At 46.8% G+C, this 22,288-nt stretch overlaps 1 protein-coding gene across 4 annotated transcripts in view; it reads right to left on the reverse strand.

The window, feature by feature from the left end:
• LOC109573339 (E3 ubiquitin-protein ligase RNF213) overlaps positions 1 to 22,288 on the reverse strand; it is a 121,143-nt gene that overhangs the window by 34,951 nt on the left and 63,904 nt on the right. For all 4 annotated transcript variants that reach the window (XM_070774390.1, XM_070774389.1, XM_070774387.1 and 1 more), the window contains 16 exons: positions 21,512 to 21,729; positions 20,514 to 20,654; positions 20,240 to 20,407; positions 18,525 to 19,680; positions 17,648 to 17,841; positions 17,049 to 17,204; positions 12,820 to 16,425; positions 10,565 to 10,701; positions 10,065 to 10,160; positions 8,885 to 9,003; positions 6,444 to 6,563; positions 5,797 to 5,939; positions 5,113 to 5,248; positions 4,705 to 4,843; positions 1,905 to 2,096; positions 1,022 to 1,167 (listed from right to left, as the gene is read on the reverse strand). In XM_070774390.1, coding sequence (XP_070630491.1) covers positions 1,022 to 1,167; positions 1,905 to 2,096; positions 4,705 to 4,843; positions 5,113 to 5,248; positions 5,797 to 5,939; positions 6,444 to 6,563; positions 8,885 to 9,003; positions 10,065 to 10,160; positions 10,565 to 10,701; positions 12,820 to 16,425; positions 17,049 to 17,204; positions 17,648 to 17,841; positions 18,525 to 19,680; positions 20,240 to 20,407; positions 20,514 to 20,654; positions 21,512 to 21,729 — 6,867 coding nt within the window. The remainder of the gene's footprint in view (positions 1 to 1,021; positions 1,168 to 1,904; positions 2,097 to 4,704; positions 4,844 to 5,112; positions 5,249 to 5,796; positions 5,940 to 6,443; positions 6,564 to 8,884; positions 9,004 to 10,064; positions 10,161 to 10,564; positions 10,702 to 12,819; positions 16,426 to 17,048; positions 17,205 to 17,647; positions 17,842 to 18,524; positions 19,681 to 20,239; positions 20,408 to 20,513; positions 20,655 to 21,511; positions 21,730 to 22,288) is intronic.

Genomic DNA, 22,288 nt, shown 5'->3' on the forward strand with positions numbered 1-22,288 from the left:
AAAAGCCTGCGTGTGTGCTAAGAAGTCGCTTCAGTCATGTCTGACCTTTGCGTCCCCATGGACTGTAGCCTGCAAGGCTCCTCTGTCCATGGGATTCTCCAGGTAAGAATACTGGAGTAGGGTGCCATGCCCTCCTCCAGGGGGTCTTTCCAACCCAGGGATCGAACCAATTTCTCTTATGTCTCCTGCACTGGCAGGTGGGATCTTTACCACTAGTGCCACCTGGGAAGCCCCCATAAAAGTCTAGCTAGCCCTAAAGAGAATACAATCTGGGATAGACCAATATTTCCACAAGTTGTAAAGTGCTTTGGGAGTCCAGGACCAAAGTGAACCAGGAACAAGTGGGCTGCCTGCCGGGAGTTGGGTCAAATGCTGCTCAGACCAAAAAAACCTGCCTTCTAGCGGATGGGGTACTGGCCCCCATGTCATGTGCTATCATAGAACAGTAGGGTCAGTTTTTGATAGGGTATGAAAAAGAGAAATACGCTCTCCTCAAGAGAGAGATTGTTTTGAGTTTGTTCAGAAAGAGTGACAGAAAGCTTATCGAGAAATCTAAGTTCATCTTCAAGTATTTTGACACGAATTTTTTAAAAGACATCTGGCCTTTATTTAAAGATTGAACTGTAGTCGATGTACCATGTTACTTTCAGTGATCTGATGTCTGCCTATCTTCTGAAATGATTGCCATAATTAAAAAAAAAACAAAGCTATACATAAACTTTGAAAAGACTACTTCTCGTATGAAAGATGACATTCCCAAAAGTGGTGTGTGACCATTGGGGTTTTCCTGGAATGCCTGTGGCCAGATGACTTGGCATATGACCACAGAGCAACGGAGGACAATGACGGCTCGGTCTGGGCAAAGGTACTACTCTGGTCACTGGCACTTGCTGAGAGGGGCTCAGCCAGAGACATCCTGGTGTCCTAGTTGTCCAGGACTCAAATGGAGGTGATGACCTATGACAGGGTATCAGGGTCTCCTCCTGTAGAACACATCCCCTCCCACCACTGCTGGGCTCACCTGCATCTCCTGTGATGTACTGAGTGTGGACCCACAACTCCTCCAGATAGTCCTTGATTCTCCAGCTGAATGGGACACTATTGGACGCCTTCTCTGGGAGGTTCATGTAGTTCTGCACCACGATGTAGGACATCTCTCCTTTAGACCTGCAACAGGCCAAACGAGGACTAGAATTAAGTGGTTACTGAGACGGCACTCAAGACGCAGATGAGATCTGCTTCTGATGCCAATTCCTCTTCATCTTCAAGTACTGGGAAGCTTAGTGGGCTGCAAAGACAGCCCCCTGGTCTACTGAACAGCTCATTTTTATACTATAAAAGAACTGAAGGATGATCTTATATCATCACTGGGTTTTACAGACAAAACAAAGACAAACCACAGTTGGAAAGCTGCTTGAAATCTTGGGCAGAACCAGTCTGGTGATGTCTGAACCCACTCTTGCCCTATACCTGTGCAGAGAATCAGAGCCACCTAAAAGCCAAGCCAAGTTTTGGTAGGCCAGCTGAGCTTGAGTTACATAAGATCAGGCCCAGGGACAGGCTCTGTGGTTCCTGCCACTGGCAGGAGGAACAGGAAAAACAACATAAACGCTCCCTTACATGCAGCCTCCCCTGCAGATGAGGTGAAACTGGGCCATTTTAACTGCAAAGGGTGCTCTGAGCACAAGGAAATGAAGAAAGTCAAGAACGAAGCAAGAATTTTTCAGAATTGTGTCAACGCTTTGTTACTGTTGTCATGCCCTTGAGGCTACAAAAAGGGCCAACTTCAATGTGATTCTAAAATCCATACTAGTATTTCATCAAACATCTGGGGGAGCCTATTAAGTTTGCTGCTACATTATGGGTTTATTTCCCTTCCCAAGAAAAGAAAGTCTTCTATTCACCTTGTATCAATTGTCACAAGAGGAATGTTCAGAAGTTTAACGTCACGGAAAATAAACATCCAAAGATCTCTCGCCCAGGACGGAGAGTGTGGGCTGACCAGCAGCTCAAGGTTGCCATCCCTGTCCACGCAGGAGATCACGCTCGCCAGCAGGGGAGTCACAGCACCCTGGACCCGCTTCCAGAGGGTCTGCCTGTGTGTGGGAGAGACAAGTCCGCTCAGATTAGAAGGACCACAGACCATACTGGGATGCCCATATCCTTTTCATATTTTGTGCCTTCGTGGCAGTTAACAAAACATCTGCTCTACTATTCCCACACTAAAGCTGTGTTTTTCATGTTTTTTACATCATTTTTAAGTACTAGAAGAGATTAAATCAAACTAAGATTAGAGGCAGGTCAGGAAGCAACAGTTAAAACTGGACATGGAACAACAGACTGGTTCCAAATAGGTAAAGGAGTACGTCAGGGCTGTATATTGTCACCCTGCTTATTTAACTTTTACGCAGAGTACCTCATGAGAAACGCTGGGCTGGAGGAAGCACGAGCTGGAATCAAGATTGCCGAGAGAAATATCAATAACCTCAGATATGCAGATGACACCACCCTTATGGCAGAAAGTGAAGAAGAATTAAAGAGCCTCTTGATGAAAGTCAAAGAGGAGAGTGAAAAAGTTGGCTTAAAGCTCAACATTCAGAAAACTAAGATCATGGCATCCAGTCCCATCACTTCATGGGAAATAGATGGGGAAACAGTGGAAACAATGGCTGACTTTATTTTCCTGGGCTCCAAAATCACTGCAGATGGTGATTGCAGCCATGAAATTAAAAGACGCTTACTCCTTGGAAGGAAAGTTATGACCAACCTAGACAGCATATTAAAAAGCAGAGACATTACTTTGTCAACAAAGGTCCATCTAGTCAAGGCTATGGTTTTTCCAGTGGTCATGTATGGATGTGAGAGTTGGACTATAAAGAAAGCTGAGCACTGAAAAATTGATGCTTTTGAACTGTGGTGTTGGAGAAGACTCTTGAGAGTCCCTTGGACTGCAAGGAGATCCAACCAGTCCATCCTAAAGGAGATCAGTCCTGGATATTCATTGGAAGGACTGATGTTGAAGCTGAAACTCCAATACTTTGGCCACCTGATGCTAAGAGCTGACTCATTTGAAAAGACCCTGATGCTGGGAAAGATTGAGGGCAGGAGGAGAAGGGGATGACAGAGGATGAGATGGTTGGATGGCATCACTGACTCAGTGGACATGGTTTGGGTGGACTTCGGGAGTTGGTGATGGACAGGCGTGCTGCGGTACATGGGGTCACAAAGAGTCAAACATGACAAAGCGAATGAACTGAACTGAACTGAAGATTAGAGGCAGAACTTGAAAGGTCCTTAATTTTATCTCGAATAGACTGGAATTAGTTCATTGAAAAGGCCAAGTAGTATTGTTTTATTTTGTTACATACTTGTTTTCCAGAACAAGTCATGTATGCTCTATAAATAAATCAAAGAATGACCAAATTCACTTGAAAAGTACGTCATTTGAAGAAAATCAGTTGTGAATAGGCTATAATAAAGAAACCAAAGTAAACTCATTTCACATTACATTAAACAAGAAAGCATGTCTTTATCTAAATCACTTCAGTTGTGTATGACTTTTTGTGACCCTATAGACTGTAGCCCACCAGGCTCCTCTGTCCATAGGATCCTCCAGACAAGAATACTGGAGTGGATTGCCATGCCCTCCTCCAAGGGATCTTCCCGATCCAGGGATCGAACCTATATCTCTTACGTCTCCTGCATTGGCAGGCATGTTCTTTACCACTAGTGCCACCTGGGAAGCCCTGTGAACACCAGCAAATGTAGGAAGTTCAGTAAGTGAAGGGGTGGTGTCAAGGGTACATAGAAAATATAGATTTTTAAGAAGCATTTATCTAAAATCCATACAGAGGAACCAAGAGAAACAAAAATAATTCCAGGTCCAAAGTCTGATCCTTCAGAAGGTACAACAGGGAAAGAAATGAAAAATAACTAGAGAAAAACATAGAAGCAGAAAAGCCCTACAGTTACAAAACCAGCATCAGTAAGCTCACAGGGTCCATTCAACCTAGATATTCCCACATGTCCTTCTTGCCAACAGTGTGGAGATACATCCGCACAGAATTCAAGCCTCTGGACAAGTCAAGCGCTCTCCGGGAGTCAAAGAAACTGAGGGCCAGATTGGTGAAGTCCCAGGTCTTAGACGACCTTGCAGATGGGGTGGGCGGCATCTCCCACTGCCCACCACAGGACGCAGAGCAATAGCCTCTCCCTCAGCCATACAGGTTGGCATGGACTAGTCTTGAGCACAGCATCAAGGTTTATAGAAAAAAGACCACGGACAATAAGTGAATACTTTGGGTCTTATTTTTGTGGTTATCAAATAACTTCATGCAAGAGGTCTAGGACAAAAACGTCCTTCCCTCCCCTACATATCTATCATCTCTTTAATTTACCAACCTAAAAGGGCACCCATGTCTATGGTGATGAACATGGTGGTAAAAGTTTACATCTGATAAGAACAGATGTTCTGGTTTTTGTTTGTTTTGGGTTTTGCTATGAAAAAATTTAAACACACAAAAGTACAGAAAAGAGTCTAGCAAACCCCATACAACTTACCACCCAGACTATCTTGTGCTCTTCGGGGGAAAAAAAGTTGATGGCTCTGAATTTCTCAGAGGTATGGAAGGAAGTGGCCCCTCAGCTTGGAGAGCCTTGTGCCCAGCCCCTCCCCGCCCCTGGGGCTTCCTTTCCTGGCGGTACCTGAACGTGCCGGCCTCCTGTAGAGCGTCCTGATTAGAGGCCTCCCTCACCACCCAGTCCTTCACATTGCAGATAGCGTTCTCTTCCTGCTTCATTAAAAGGACGTAGAGGCGCATCTTAGCGACCAGCAAGAAAGTGGCTGTGGAAAACCAGAGCAGACACGCATTCAGCACATACCTGGGTATCGAGTGGTGGACTCGACATCCCGGACCCATCCCAGCAGGAAGGGAAGCCCATCTCCTTTGGCCAGGCCGAGTCTACAGAAATCCCAGAGGCCTGCCTAGATTGCCAGAGAGCCAGCTGCTTCTGGGAGCCATGGAGAGCTACAGCGGGGGGATGACTCAGGGACCGAAGGAGAAGCTCAGGCTTGGGTGTGGACAAGAGGGGCTCCCACACCTCTGTACTCACCGTCTTCATCTAGGAGTCTGAGGAGGATGGACACCCTCCGAACGCTGCGCTGACAGCCCTCATTCTGGTCTCTGAGCATGCCCACGGCGCCCTGAATACAGCTTCTCAGCAGCCTGGTGGTGTCCAGGATCTGCATCTGTCAACAGACAATCAAGCCTTCCATTTCTGCTACTTACACGTCAAGAAAAGCCAGGTGATGCCAGAGATGAGGTCCAGGCACTGGGTGCAGGGGAAGTTTTCCTCCTGCCCAAGCTCCCACCACATGACCTTGTCAAGTTCCCCTGAGAACCACTGTGAGGGAATTCCCTGGAGATCCAGTGATCAGGACTTTGCACTTTCACTGCCGTGGGCCTGGATTCAATCCCTGGTTAGGGAACTATTAATAAGACCCTGCAAGCAATGTCGTTCGGCCAAAAAAAAAAAAAAATCCACTACAAGACATCCTATGTGCCTGGGGACCTTGTCAGTGGTCAAGCAACAGAACAAAACTGTCCAGCGGACACCAGGAAAAGCCAAGGTCAGGTCTGCTGCTGGTGATCTCAGCTGCACTCACAGAGGCAGGGAGAGGAGTGCTGGGCTGAGCCCAGGCCATCTGAGTCCACTCCTCGGACCGCTGGGTGTAAGTCTAAGGAAGCGGAGCCCACAGCCCGAGGGCTTAGAGGGATAGAAAGAGTGAGAACTTACATCATGTTCTGGTCCGAAGCCTGGGCTATCACTTGTCTCAGGACTTTCTGTCTCCATTTCCACGTCTGCCACTTGCTGTGATGTGACCGCCTCAGTTTCCATCGCCTCCTCACCATCTTCTTGGGCTCGGCGTCCCACCTCCACTGCAAAGAAGCAAAACAGTGGAGCTACTGTTCAGAGGCAGAAGTGGCGGTGGGGAGCGCTGGCAACATCGTGTGCGTTGTGTGCTGGGGATCTATCCGGGTTTCCCTGGCACCAGCCTCAGGAAGGGGCTCCAAGGGAGAGACCGTCAGTCACACGGATCAGCCTCCACTCGCCACTGGACGTGGTTCACCAGTGGCAACCCGAGCTTCCACCCTGGGCTCAGAAGGCTGATCCGGAAGCCAGGGTAAACAGATTCTGACGTGTTCCACAGGCACCTGCAAAGACCTTGTGGAAATACTGTCTTCTCTTGGCCTTGGAAGCAGCAGACGGTGCCCTGGATTCATCAATACTCAGTTCAGCAAAGGTGTCCCGAGCTCTTGCCAAGGGGCAGGTGTTGGACTGGGGGACAGTAGCCTAAGCACCTGTCCTCGCAGCAGAGTGCACACCTCCTGGCTTCCGCTCCCACCATCCTACCTCCCCAAGGACCTTTTCTCCAGACTCACCCTTAGGGGCATCTTCTGGTTTAAACAGCTGGCTGATGGCCACATCCTGCAGTTTAGTTATGTCTGAAACCATGACTGTGGATCTCCGGAGGTCGTCGATGTGCACAGAATGCCACAGCCCTGGGAAAACAAGCCCCAGAATCTTCCCTGTGTCCTCTGGTTTCTTCCTGACAGTTGTAAGCAGGGATACACCATTGTCCTGACATTTTAACATACTACTGAATGAATGATTTGTATCCTAAAGTCTAATCCCTTGAATATACACAGGAAACATATAGATGTCATGCTACAGATGTTAACAACTTTAGCATCAAAATCAGTTTTAAGAACTGAAATGACTAATATAAAAAAGTATTTAGAGAAGGCTTATTATTCTTTTATAAATGTATTATTAAACTTTGTGTATCATAATCAGTAGAGGGGTGTGAGACACCAGCAAGGTTTGCCATTAACTATGAAATTATTAACCTGAACTATTATTTGCCCATTTGCTAGAACACCAATTTTCTCATACAGGAGATTCCTTGGAGATTCTTTGGGATCAGGTCCCAACAAAACAAATATTACAATAAATCAAACCACACAAGTTTTTTGGTTTCACAGTGTCTAGAAAAATTTTGTTTATACTACATTGTATTTTATTAAGTATGTAATACCATTATGTCTCAAAATACGATGTACATGCCTTAATTAAAAAATACTTGGGACATTCCTTGTGGTCCAATTGTAAAGAATCCACCTGCCAAAGCAGGAGACACAGGTTCAGTCCCTGGTCTGGGAAGATCACACATGCCTCAGGGCCACTACGCCTGTGCATCAGAACCACTGAGCCCATGCACCCCAGACCAGTGCCCTGCACTAAGAGAAGCCGCACAGTAAGTCTGAGCACCACAACTAGAGAAAGCCCAAGCATAGCAATGAAGACTCATGGCAGCCAAAGTAAACAAATAAAAATACTGTACTGCACACACACAAAAGAAAACAACCAAAAAATACTATATTGCTAAAAAATGCTAACCATCATCCTAGCTTTCATCTAGTTGTAGTAGTAACACAAAAGGTCACTGATCGCAGGTCACCATAGCACATACAATAATGAAAATGCTTGAAATCTTTTGAGAATTATCTCAAACACATGAGATAATTCAGAGACATGACGTGAGCAAAGGCCTTCAGAAAAATGGCACTGAAAGACTTGGCACGAGCCTTTAGTTTGTCAGAACTGCAGGTCTGCGGAGTGCAACAAAGCAAAGTACAAGTAAACAAGGTGTGCCTACGCAGTAAACATCTGCTGAGTCTTCATCAGGAAAAAGAGAGAGATTTAAGATAGCATTTTCTGGCCCCAGAAGCAGGCGTTAAGTATCCACACATTCAGAACAATGCTAGTGGGAAATATCTCTCTGCATTATCCATATAGTAAAAGGGGAGGAACCAGAGATTAATCAAGCATGTATCAACAAATAATGAAATGAAGTATTGTATGCTGTAGCAAGAGTCTGAAGATGAAGTTTTTTTTTGTTTTTTTTGAATCAATCAGCTTTAAGAACGGAGAAGGCAATGGCACCCCACTCCAGTACTCTTGCCTGGAAAATCCCATGGACGGAGGAGCCTGGTAGGCTGCAGTCCATGAGGTCTCTAAGAGTCGGACACGACTGAGCAACTTCACTTTCACTTTTCAGTTTCACTCATTGGAGAAGGAAATGGCAACCTGCTCCAGTGTTCTTGCCTGGAGAATCCCAGGGACGGGGGAGCCTGGTGGGAGGCCGTCTATGGGGTTGCACAGAGTCGGACACGACTGAAGGGACTTAGCAGCAGCAGCAGCTTTAAGAAATCTAATTGCATTTGAAACAAATACAGTTGAGATTATGTGTGTGTGTTCAGTCACTCACTTGTGTCTAACTCTTTGCAACCCCATGGACTGTAGCCTGTCAGGCTATTCTGTCCATGGAAATTTTCCATGGATAGTAATTTTCTGGAAATTTCCCAGGCAAGGAAATGGAGTGGGTTGCCATTTCTTCCTCCGGGCATTCTTCCCAACCCAGAGATCCAACCTGCATCTCCTGTGTCTCCTGCATTGGCAGGCAGATTCTTTACCACTGAACCTGGAAAGACCACTGAGATTAACATTAATCTTCTAATATTAGACTTTGTACATCATAGGACCAAACAGTGGCTTGGGGAAAGAATCAGCAGCAATGTAGGCGACTGCCTGCAATGCAGCAGACGTAGGTTTGATCCCAGGGTTGGGAAGATACCCTGGAGATGGAAATGGCTACCCATTCCTGGAAAATCCTAGGGACACAGGAGCCTGGCAGGCTGTAGTCCATGGGGTCACAAGAGCTGGTCATGTCTTAGTGACTAAACCACCACCGCCACAGGACCAAATTAGAAATAACTTAAATATTATTATGCAAACATATTCACAAATATTTTGGTCCTACCTCCATGGAATCCTACATAGGATGTTCCACTTCCCATCCGGGACAGTTTTGTGATAAAATAGACTAAGATATAGTTCTTATCTCCTTGTATCTTATTGATTTCATTTATAGCAGAATACCTGTTTTAAAAACAAAAAAAGCAAAGACAAAACAAAGCAAAAAAACAAAGAAAATAAACAAAATGAACATTGCAAAATGGATGAAGGGTGTCCTCAAAGAGGTAAAGTTTCATCTCACTTTTTTTTTAACTTTAAATAAATTTCACACCTTCATGCTTGTTATTCTCTCTTACAAGAGAACAGGGACAAGACTTCTCTAAATAGTCTCATTTCTTTCTCCCATTCCTGTGTTCCTCTTCTTTGAAATGGCATTTTTTATTGAATAGGAACCCTCTCTTATAACGCTTAATAAGCTTGGTCAGATGCTACTAAGGATAAGGGTAGTGCTCTTGTCCATTTCAAGAAACAGACTTCTGTGGACAACCAAAGGACAAAGACAGTCATGATACGAAATATGCCTTCCAATGCTTTGGAAGGTCCAAAAATTACTTTTATTTTAACATCAAGTAATAAGGGGATGCAGTTAATTCTAAAAGCATCAAATTTCCACTACAAACAACTTAAAGCTGTCAAATAAATACAACTGAAAGCATTTAAATACCATTAAGGCCCCTGAGGGGCAGAAGGAGAAGGGGACGACAGAGGATGAGATGGCTGGATGGCATCACTGACTCGATGGATATGAGTATGAGTGAACTCCAGGAGTTGGTGATGGACAGGGAGGCCTGGCATGCTGCAATTCATGGGGTTGCAAAGAGTCGGACACGACTGAGTGACTGAACTGAACTGAAGGCCCCCGAACTTGCAGTAAATTCATATCACATAATTTAAAATGAATAATGACCAAATCATGTCAACTAAAATATGTTTCAAGGATACTCTCTTATATTCTGCTAATATTCTGTTATTTTATGCTTCTTGCATTGGCTATTTTTCCATTGTTAAGGGCCTTTTCTCTCTTGGTTTCTCTAGTCCATATTTAGGGGAATAAAAATGGAGAATAATTTTTATTTCTATGTTTATTCTGATACTATTCAGTTTTTAAGGAAGAAATTCTTTAGGAGCTCCTGAATAAATTTGGGGTATCCTATGTAGTTTCTGAGAAAAAGAAAAAAACATACTTTGCTGAGGCGATGAGCTGAGCACTCTGACTTCCATCTTCAAAATCTGTTTGAATAACAAGGATTTTACAACTGGCTGTGTGAGCTAAGCAGTTTCTGAAAGAAAAAGGAAATTATCCAAGTGAGTTTTCCGTCCTAAAAGTTGGTGATAATATTCTCCAAAGTGACGGGAAACATAAGGGGTATATAGGAAAACTATTCAAGTGGGATTTTCCTCTATAAGGTGAGTAGACATTCCAGCGGAGAGAGAAAAAAGCCCCAATAGATGCCTCCTAATGAGACATAAGGATGCTGGATTCAAAAAGGATGTTTTCACAGAGGATAACAGAGATCAGGACACTTGGAGAAGTAAAACGCCTCCTTTTCAGAGTCACATGTTCTCAAGGTTCACTAGCCAAGCTGGTTAGCAAACACCAGTGGTTAATAGTCACACATATGAAATACAAAGTGCTCGGTCCTGAGGAGGGAGAGGAGCAGGAAGGCAGGGCGGGGATCCTCACCGAACCTCCTTGAGGAAAGAGCACTCGGTGTCAAACTGCTGCAGTGACAGGATGGTGAGTTTCACAGCCCAGTCCTTTACTTCTGATTCTAAAAGTTCACAGTCATGGCTGGTTAGCAGCCTGGAGAATGTAGTGATCTGCAAAGGCAGGAAATTAAAATCATTCTGTGGAATGCAAGAAAGTGTTGTCTCCTAGATTCAGATCCAAGAAACATGAGGATGCTCAGCAAATATCTTCTATGGGCTCCTCATTGTGCAGTTGGTACACAGATCCAACTGGGAATCCAAACCCAGAGGAGTTTTCTAACATGAGGTGGTGCTGAGGCAAACAGAACCTACAGGATCAAAGGTATTGGAGAGAAGACTCATCCTGCCCCTAAGATGCCTTTGAATCTTCTTCCTAGATTCCAACACCTTTTCCTGCTTTGAACCCTGCTTGTGATGATACCTTAGCACTCAGAACAAATACCACTTGTCCTTTGCAGTCTTACTTCAAACTTTCCGTGGAGCCGGCCATTGAGGTCCGTCTCCCCCACAGCTGTTAGCCAAATCTCCCCTGCTACTGGATCACACCACACAGTGCAACCAGTACACTCCTTAAGGGCACGCTGCTAGGTCCCGAATCATTATCTCCAGGCTGGCCTTGCCACCGAGCTTCCCATTCCTATATCCAATTGATGACAGACTACATAGATGTTACAGGAACATCAAAGCCCATCCCAAATGGAATTCATCACTGGCTCCACCAGAGTTGTTGCTCATAACTAGTTTGTGATTGGCAGGAAAGCTATGAAAAACCTAGACAGTGTATTAAAAAGCAAAGACATCACTTTGCCAACAAAGGTCTGTGTAGTTAAAGCTATGGTCTTTCCAGTAGTCACGTATGGTTGTGAGAGCTGGACCATAAAGAAGGCAGAGTGCTAAAGAATTGATGTTTTCAAACTGTGGTGCTGGAGAAGACTCTGAGAGTCCCTTGGACAGCAAGGAGATCAAATCAGTCAATTTTAAAGGAAATAAACCCTGAATACTCCTTGGAAGGACTGATGCTGAAGCTGAAGCACCAATACGTTGGCCACCTGATGCGAACAGCCAATTCACTGGAAAAGACCCTGATGCTGGGAAAGATTGAAGGCAGGAGGAGAAGGGGACAGCAGAGGATGAGATGGTTGGATGGCATCCCCAATGCAACGGACATGAAGTTGGGGAAACTCCAGGAGATAGTGAGAGACAGGGAAGCCTGGCATGCTTTAGTCCATGGGGTTGCAAAGTCAGACATGACTTGTTGACTAAACAACAATAAAGATGTGATTAACCAAACTTCTGGTCAACCAAGGAAGAAACCATGGAGTCATCCTTAGCCTCCTCCATCTCCCAGAGCTATAAAGAATCAATCTTTATCTCTGTCAATATGAATCCTTACTATGTCTCAATTCCACCCATCCATCCTTTGACTGAACTGGTACTGCAGCCTCACTACTGGTATATCTTATCTGTGAGTCTTCTATCAGACTTTTTTCCCCTTCCTCTCTCAGGTAGTGGGACACATTTCCACACACATTTCTCCATCACTCCCCTTACACAGGAAAGCAAAGCTCCTTGGTGCTACTGAAAAGACCCTCCATGAAGTCTCTCTGGCTATATCTCACTCCTATCTCTCAGAACTTAGGGCCTTGAGCTTTAGGCTTCATCAGTAATTAACTCCAGGTTTCCTGCAAAGACTGGGTGTTTTAAACCTTGACATCCTTGCTCAAGTAGGACCCTCTGCTTATAATATCTTCCAAACCATACTTTATAATCAGCTTGATGGTCACCACTTAAAGATGAGTTTGTGACCTCATCCTGATCTGTGTTGCTCCTCTTTGCCTCTGTGGATAACACTATCATAGGATATCAACAGTACCCATTCATGAGTGTCTTTCAACCTTACACTGTATGCTGACCAAGGACAAGCCCTGTGCCAACTCATCTTTATATCCGCAGAGTCCTTCGTGCAGTACTCGTATGTGGTATTTCCCTTGGTGAACTGAGCACTGTGCACAGCACTGCACAAAAATGGGCACTCAAAACTTGGTAACACTAAACATGTAAAAATACGTAGGTCTCCCTGCACTTACCACGGAGAGGAACCAAAAGTCTCAACACGTTCATTTTTGGTTCCTATACACTGACTTGCAAAGAATCTTGAGTTCTTGAGGCTAGGAAGTCAAGGACCCAGAGGTGAAAGAGGAAAAGGGTAAAATACAGAAAGATAATCACCTCTGTGAAGATGGCATGGCGTTCTGAATCCATTGTGCAAAGGTGAGCCTGGAGGAAGTCTGCAAAGGAGTTATGGTGCTGCTTGTAATAGTATTCTTCCGACAGGGACTGTGCAGTGAACTGGCCCAGTGAGGAAGCATTCAGCCGAACCACAGCATCAGGGGTGGCACAGTCCAGCAGCACTGACTTGGCCTGCTCAGAGACTTTCTGGTAAAGCTCATCAGTCAAGGCCTCGTGCCCTAGCTGCTCTAGGACCTGGAGAACCACAGAGGCACACGTGTCTGAGTGGTACCCAATGAAGACGTCAGAAGGGCTGTATTTGGGTCTGGCTAGAAACTGCTCAGCTTTCACATCTATAAACTTCTCCACCCAGACCTTGAGCTCTTCCACGATATTCTTCTGCCATTCCTCCAAAACAGTGTTGATGTCCAGATAGTGCTTCTCCAGCCGGTTAATGAGGGGGATGGGAAAATGTTTGTAGACGACATCTTTCTCCTCAATGACTATCAAACGGAAGTCTGAGTGAACCCGACATTTGACCCGATGGGTCCCCAGACCAAGGTCCACGTACTTCTGACCGCCGAGGTAGACGTAGTATTGATTGAGTGCGTCGTAGAGGCTCTCATAGAGGTTCTGCAGGTTGAGCAGCACCACCATCTTGCCGGTTTCCATGCAGATCTTTACTCGGTTGATATTTCGGCAGATCTGGGTATACTCTTGATCTTTGGGAAAACTGGATCCAAAAATAATCTCTGGTTGATCTGTAATGAAGAACTTCTGCTGCAGGATCCTCAGGGCCACATAATTTCTGGTCAGCACAAGCAGGTAACGGGACTCAGAATCATCCAGCTCTCTGCCATGCATCTTCTGAAGATGGCCGTATATGTTCTGGTGGATCAGCTGCATGGTGCTGACTTCCTCTGTGTACTTTGCCTCGGGTAAATTGGCTGAAAAAATGTCCAGGGCATGAATGTCGTCTTTGCCACTGAAGTTTCGAAGGACAGCTTGTGCAATGTCTTGAGGGGAAGGCTCCTTATTGGAAGCTTTTGCTGCAGCAAAGACCATTTTGATGAGGCTGTAGTAGTCACGAAGCCCAAAGAATTCCTTGTCCTGCCTCCTACAAACTGTTTCGTAGGCTTTGGCAAAGGATGTGAAGTATCCTTGGATTCTTGCTTGGACGAGGCGGTCTGAAGCGCAAATTCCCCTGGCGCTCTCAATGAGCTCTCCTTTGTCGGGGCTGCCACGTGACACAAATATACCCCGGTTCATCTTGGCGGGATCCAGGGCCCAGTTGGAAATGCCTATGAAGCCAACTTTTTTGTGGGGGGCAGGATCGTCCTCAATGCATCCATCTTCCAGCAATGGGTGCAGCGCCTTCAGGGGCATTTTGGGTGAGTCTTCTGCTAGTCCAACCTCATCTAACACCACCACGGACACATACTGCTCAAGGTCCTTCCCCTGCTGGAAACGGGCACACTGCTTGAAGGTGCCTATGATGCCCTGTGGGGTGGAATGTGGACTACACTGGAATGACACCAGATGGACCTCCTTCAAGTGCCGGAAGAGGTCCGAGCGTGCAGCCTGGCCTTGCATGGCATCTGCCACGATGGTCTTGGCAAGAGATTTGGAGCTGCCGGGCTTGCCCACCAGGAAGAGAGGAATCTTGAGCTCAATGCAGATAACCATCATGAAGACGTTCTCCTTCAAAGCCAAGTTCCTGGCGATCGTTTTCCTCAGAGATACACCATTCAGAAAAAGATCCTGGGTTCGCGTTATCTCATCTAAGATAACCCTGCTGTCATTATACGGTGCTGGAAAGAACTTGCAAATAGCTTTCCGATAAGATTCCTTCTTCTCTAAAGAGGCGTGGTAACATACCCCGATGGCCAGAACCAGGGACCAGAGGACAGGATCTCTCTCAAAGTCATTTTGGATGACCTCGGTCTCAGAGAGAAAGGAATCCAACTTAGACAAGAGCATCTCACTGTGGTCGTAAAACCATTTGAAAACTTTCACACAGCGTTCTACATCCCTGAGGCTGACAAAGCTGCATTCATTTTGTCTTTCCCTCATGAAACCCTGAGAGGCAGAAAGCACTTCCGTGATTACATGAGTCTCGCTCTGCACCACCTTGATGGACTTCACCAGTCTCTGGACAATCTGATGGATGTAGAGCTTTTCTGCAGAGTCATTCAATTGTCCAAAGTCCCACACCAGGGGGATCAGGCTGGGCGGCAGAGCATGGACACGGTACACCAGCTGCCTCAGGGGGATGGAGCCAAGCCTCTCGGCCGTCTCTTCTGCACTAACCCTGTACCCCAAGCCGGCTGACTCCAGACGGCAGATCATCTCCTGGGTGTGCTTCCGGTAAGGGTTGCAGGCTGCAATGATATGCAAGCCAGAATTCTTAGCCAGGGGCTGGCCACCCACTGTGTGGTCGCACAGGACCTCTTTGATGCAGCTTATGGCCTCTGTGGTGTTGGCTTCATCGAAGAACAAGATGGTGTCCAACTGATATTGGGCCTTATTGAAGCGGGCCAGCTCTTCAGCCTCCCTGACCTTGGAGTAGATCATGTCGGCAGTTGTTCCTCCATGGACCTTGACCAACTTCATGGTTTCAGCATCGGCACCCCCACGCCGCAGGTCACTAAGGAATTTAATGAGTCTGGTTTTCCCACAGCCGGTTTCTCCCATGATGATGACAGGGATGCCGCACCGGAAACGCATCTCAATGGCAAGGATCTTAAGCATATTATCCGTTGTAAGCTCATATGTTTCATCAGGGTCAGTAGCCCACTGGATGCCCAATGCCAGGCACAGTTTTTCAATTTTCTCATGTCTGGGCAGCTGGTCAAAGTCAATGTTGAAGGGCACCCTCTGAAGCAACAGTCCCTGGTACAGTTGCACTGTCATAACATCCTTCTTGATTACTTTCCCACTCAAGTGGTCTATGGCATCAACACCACCGTTCTGGTTGGATTGGAAATGGAAACCTATGAACGTCATGGATGTGTGGTCACTGTTGAAGAAAACGTATGGGTGGGGCTCCGACTCCCACCTCTTCCGGAGAGTGAAAGGGGCGAGGTCTTCTTCTTTGACCCCATCCATAGTGAATGTGTACTTCCCCGGACTTTGGTCAGATGTGTGAAGTGTAGGTGTGGCGAAATCTCGGGCCATGAAGATCATGAAGGTGACTACAAAGTTCTTGAAGCCCATCAATGTGTCTCCAACAAAGGTGGGATCACAGAAGAGAGAGGCCTCACAATCTCTGAGCTGGTAGTTCAGGAACCGAGCAAAGTTCTGAAGCTCTGACCAGGATGGGTTTATCACCCCGCAGTAAATCAGGAGGTGTTGGATGCATTCGCCAGGGCTGCCCTCAACAGAACCTTTTTGGTACTGGAATGTGTCTAGGTTTTTTTTCTGATGGAACCGTCTTAAATATTGGTAAGGTCTCTGGAATATTTCACTACAGAATTCTCTCTGATCCATTCCTGGCTCTTTGTAGCTCTGCTGAGGATCCAGCTCCATGTTGATCACTTCTTTGGGAGATCTGCAAGTCACCTTGGGGAAGACGTCTAGAAAACTGAACTGGGGGACAAGTGCATTCTGGAAAGGAGAGACACAAATGAAATGAGTTATGGCTGAATTTCCCAAAAAGCGCTTTTTGTTTTAATCCTCAACCTGGTCTAAACTGCATGGACCTTTATGAAAAATCACTTTTCATGAAGGGATTTCTGTAGATACCTCTTTGCATGAGGTGTTACCTTCTGCACATTCAGGCATGGTGTGAGCTGCACTGTAAGTAACAAAGCCCTTTTCTACTCAGCCTCTTGGAACTAAATCTCTCCATCAAGCACATACATGTGTGTTTGTGTGTGTGTATGAGCATAAAACTCCCTTCAATTAAGAAACCGATATAATGGAGGTCTCTTTCCCATGTTGGCTGTCATTAAGAAAGACGGTGCTTCTCCTAGCACATGAATTTCCTGCATTCCAGTCACCACTGGCATTTAATGCAGACACACAGCACTCACCCCAAAGAGAACAAATCTAAGGTCTATTAATAAATAAAAGAATCTTTGTATCCCATGCATTATTTAAAACTAAGCTTAAAGATTCTTCTTTACTGACACTGCACTCAGCTACTCTGCTAAGGCAAAAGTGGGGAATCATAAACATGAATAAAAGCCCCTGCTCCCACAGCAGCATGAGAGTGCCCTGATACACACCAGCTTCGAAGGCCGTCGTGGCAAAGTCGAATTCCCTTCTAGGATTTCAATGATATATAAGTGGCATGGGTTCCGAAGCCACATCTTCCCATTTATATCCATTAAGTACTGGAGAATGAGGAGTTTGAAAAGAAACACCCAAATACCAGTCCGCACCTGAGGATAGAATCATGTGGGTCTGTAAATACTTACATAAAAGACAGCAGTCCTCCCAACCCTAAGGACCTTCTTATTCTGCTCTATCTTACAATGATACTGAGTATCAATACATGTAGAAAGAAGAAATTCTTTATACTGGAGCTAGGGTACGGCAGGATGTGGAAGCTGTGTCTTTCCCTATCCAGCCACTCAGCTACAACCTGGGGGCAGCTTACTGGAGTGAAAGTGAAAATGTTAGTCGCTCAGTTGTGTCTGACTCTGCAACCTCATGGACTATAGCCTGTCAGGCTCCTCTGTCCATGGAATTCTCCAGACAAGAATACTGGAGTGGGTAGCCATTCCTTTCTCCAGGGGATGTTCCCGACCAGGGATTAAACCTGGGTCTCCTGGATTGCAGGCAGTTTCTTTACCGTCTGAACTATCAGGGAAGCTCGACTTACCGAAGAGGTCATGTCAAAGTGGAAAATTATGGGTCTCCTCTGATACGGGGCATCCAGGAAAGGCAGAAGGGACCTCAGGACTTCATTCTCATCCACCTGAGGGTCAATCAATCGAATAACTTTTAGAGGCACTTTTGCTCCATTAAACTGCATTCTCAGCTGGCCGTGCAACCTCTTCACAAAGAGAGACCTTCCTGTTGACGTGAACATATGAAAATTAGATGCCAGGGCTGCAGATCAAGAGTGAGAATGTCCAGAAAATCACTTCTCTTTGTACAAAATTCAAAACTGATGCAACCTAACATCAGCTTAAAGAATACTTTAAGCTGAGTATACTTGAGTCCTCAAATTTCCTTGCTGTTCCCTCACTCAACAGCCCTGCTGCTTCCTGGGGCTAAGGATGGAAGTCTGAGAATGAGGTCAGGACAGCAGAGCTCGCTTCATGGGGGAGGGGAGCGAGAGTCGCTGGACAGAAGGGAGTACCATTAAAGGGATGCAGTCAACAGAATGGAAATCATGATGGCGACTGAAGGTGGAGGCATCTGTTTCTTCTCAAGACAGAGGAAATATACCTGTATGTCCTGATCAGGACCCACATCAACCCCAAAGTATTCAATGGACTTAAAAAAGAGAGAAAGAGAAAAAACAGCAGAGAAGCCAGTTTAAAGGAGGAAGATGGCTCAGCCAAGCTGGGACCAGGTGAGAAAAGTATCCCATTCCAGTGCAGGCCCTGATTTATAATTTCAGGTGAGTCAATCCTCCAGGGACTTAGTTCCCCACCTGCAGAAGGGCTTATCTGAGCTCACCTCACTCCCCACTGGACAAAGAAGGGCCATCAGATGGTCCCTGGGACGGGGGACTCAGCAGCCATTATTACCTACACCCGCTCTCTCCGAGGCTACGATCCCAACACACATGCGGTCCTGGAACACGGAGGCGGCTGACGGGGTCTCTTCTGGGACTCGGAAGTGGTGAGCCAGGTAGGCCTGGATGTCCTTGAGGGGTGCCTGGGGGGTCACGAGGACCTTGTGCTGGCTGAAGGCCGAGGGGAGATAGCAGTGCTCCCGCTCACAGTCACAGACCATCACGAGCCGGTAGTGCTCCCGGTGGGGCTGTGTGCACAGCCTCCGGAAGAGCGCCTCTGCCCGGCAGGCCACCTCGTAGCTCAGCTGGTCTGCATACAGCAGGCTATAGACCCCCAGTCCCTGGGAGCCTGGGGTCAGGCAGCGACGCAGGAGCAATGCCACCTCCTCGAACGTGGTTTCTGGGGTGCAGATCAGCACTTCATCGTAGGTGGGCAGAGGTTGGTGTGGGGTCTGCATGTAGATGGCCAGGGCGGCTGGCAGCACCTCAGAGTGGCCACAGACGATGAGGTTGGGCTGGCCCTCCTGTAGGCCGTGGGAGAGCTCCCGCTGCACAGGGGGTCCAGCCATCCTCGCCAGGTGAGCCAGACAGTGGCCAAGGGCCTCCAGGTCCAGGCAGTGAGGCAGGAAGACACGCATGCATGTCATCGAGCATTTCATGATCACCCTCAGCTTGTCCACCAGTCTGGACTCAGAGAAGGGCAACAGTGGCAAGTCTTCCACCACTGTTCTCTCCTGGTGGGTGTTGGCCCTTCCACTGGGCCCCCTGCAGGCCTCCGAGACATCCCTTGGGGTGCAGTTGCCTTTGATGAAGGAGAGCATGGTGAGGGCAGCGTCGCTGGGCGTCTCCCTCCCGAGCTCCAAGCCCAGGTAAACCAGCTGCTCAGCAGTGTAGTAGTTGAGGTAAAAGTGCTCAGCTCGCTTCTCTGCCACGAATCTCTCCCAGCGGCCCAGGAAGTCCTCCAGCTGCCGGCAGAGGGCTTCCAGCAGCTGGACGACTGGCCCGCCCTCCACCAGTGGGCGCATGAGTCCCAGACAGAAGTCCAGCTGGATGGAGGCACCCTTTAGGGGGGTACAGTACACCTCGGCTGACCAGGCCCTGAACAGCATGTTTCCAGCAGAGTAAAGGTTTATGAAAGACTGGACAAGCCTCTGCACGTTGCAGAACACCTGCAGAGAGAGGACATGTAGTCTAGAACAATACAAACAAATGTATAATTTGAAGGGCTGGGGTTCATGTCCTCCATGGTTCACTGTGGCATCTCAAGCATGAGATTGATCATGGAAGGTCTTCCTTTCTTATTTCCATAGTCTCTTTCTTAGGAAGCAATATGTTGTGAAGATAAAGGATATCATTTATAAAGTACAAATGAACTTTACAGATTAAAAACTCATAATCAAAAGGATAGACTGTTACATAAACTGATATGCCTTTACGATTGTGGTTACTGTGGATTTCGATGAACGATGTCCAACTACATCTTTAAGTATTTTGGGATGCTTGCTGATTTATGGAGAAGATGGACATCTCTTTGGGTCATGAATTTGAAATACATGCACTCTGCAAGACCCACTGGCTCTACTCTCCACAGTTTTAAGAGCAGAGTGATTCCCATGAATTAAAGACAAACTCAATCTCTTCTGACTTCCCAGGCACCTCAGCAGTGAGAGTGCTCAGCCCAAACAGATGGATTAGGACACTTGCTCCAACGTAGATACAAATCCTTACCTCGGAAAATACCTCTACGACTTCAGCATTGCTGTGTTCTTTCTTGCCAGACATCAGCATCAATTTGTTCAAAAGCTCTTTCAGCTCTTCTAAAGAGTAGTCTCGCTTCTCCTCGTGGCCTCCCTGGCCCTCGGGAAGGATTAAATGCAGAACTGTGTCTGGGGAAATCTGTGGAACAGGGCACAGTCAGAGGTCGATTTGGGGAGGCAGAAACCCCCCGACGACAGCAGCCCGTAAGAGCCTCCTGCAGCTGTGCCTGCGATGTGAGGCTCACCTTTTGGCCATCCGTGGGAGCCTTGATCACATAGATGCCTCTGCTGTTGATTGCTGTTGCCAGGGACAGGGACGAGAGCTCCACAGACCCATGACTCTCCTTCACTGTCTTCAGCCACTCGAGGTTCCGGGCAGAGTCATGCTGTCAGGACAGAAGGAGAGAAAATGGGCCGAAGCTTAGGCGTGATCTTCTTCCTGCCACTCTCTCCACCTCTACCTTCCAGGGACAGACACCTCCTTCCCTTCTCTGGCCCAGTGTGCCATCACCCACAGAGGAGGCGTCCCTCATCTGCTGCCCACCACTGCCACGGGCTTTGGCTCTCCCTCCTGGGTCACAGGCTGTTGCTGCAATGGCTGTTCCTCTGTGTTCCCACCCAGTGCCCTGGATACATGGACAGGGAGCGACAGGCATGAACTCAGCTCTCTGTGAGAAGCGGCCTTCAGCCAGGCCCCTAACCGGGGATAATGGTGGCTGCAACAAGCACGTGAGCTCTGTGAGCTCCTGCCATTCCTCTTCCGCTCCTTCACCCCTAGTGGGGCCTCAGCCACCCTGTTAGGCAAGTTATGAACTATAGGCTTGCTTGAACCCTGGTGCAGCTGATTTATGTACACGGAAATGTTTACTTTTCTGATTAAAAATGAATCTGTACCAATTGTGGAAAGTACGGAAAAATACCAAAATGTATATATAGCATATTAACTAACAACTACCCCCATTCAGAGAAAACCACTGGTAACATTTTAGCACATTTCCTTTCTATCTTTTTTCCCATGTATTTCCACTGGAGAGATCACTCTTATTTACATGCAGTTTTATATCCAGTTTTCTAACAATAGGACAGAGAAAGCACTTCCATTTGGGAAGAAAAACTGTTTTTAAACATCCGTTTAAAAGGCTGCATTAAAAACCTGCCATGTGAGTGTGCAGTTGTGCCCCTAGTGTTTCTAAGTGACACTTCGTTAAACTTAACCTGCTCTGGAGCCAGAAATAAGACTCACCAGTTTCGTGGGCAGGTTGTGGTCATTATCCAGAGCCTTCCACAGATCTTTCAGGTGTTGCATGAACTCATCAAAACCCGCACTTGTGTCCAGCTCATAGAGCAGGGGCGCGTAACCCTGCACAGCATCGTGGAAGCAAGCTACCCGGTCCACGTCAATGTCATTCTCCCCCGCAGAGATGGAGGCCAGGTCTACGAACACCTTCAGCTCGGTGATGCCTGGGGCAGAATGGGTAGATGAATGTAGGGCTCCCTGCGATGATAGGAGCCTCAAATTTGGAACAGTGCTCCTTACTGATGCTATTCCTGGATAGTGAATTTTTTGGGTTTTCCCACTCTGCTTCAATAAGAACCTGGGGCACTTTTTCTTTTGCCATTTATGTTGTTGTTCAGCGGCTAAGTCGTATCCAACTCTTGCAATCCCATGGACTAGCCTGCCAGGCTCCTCTGTCCATGGGATTTCCCAGGCAAGAATACTGGAGTGTGTCACCATTTTCTTCTCCAGGAGATCTTCCTGACCCAGGGACTGAACCCGACTCTCCTGCTTGGCAGGCAGATTCTTTACCACTAAGCCACCAAGGAAGCCAACTCATTTATGTTGATACTACTGAACAAGACCTGACCTTACTGAACAACACCAATGTCTGGGCATTGCATAGGTTTTTTTTTTTGTGTGTGTACTATTTCATGTAATCCATGTAATATTGCCATTTCATTATTAAAAGTAAGCTTAGCTGGTAAATAACATGTTGACAGTCATCTACAACCAACGGCTGCT

Source organism: Bos indicus, chromosome 19, assembly GCF_029378745.1.
Source record: "Bos indicus isolate NIAB-ARS_2022 breed Sahiwal x Tharparkar chromosome 19, NIAB-ARS_B.indTharparkar_mat_pri_1.0, whole genome shotgun sequence".
NCBI classification, from domain to species: Eukaryota; Metazoa; Chordata; class Mammalia; order Artiodactyla; family Bovidae; genus Bos; species Bos indicus.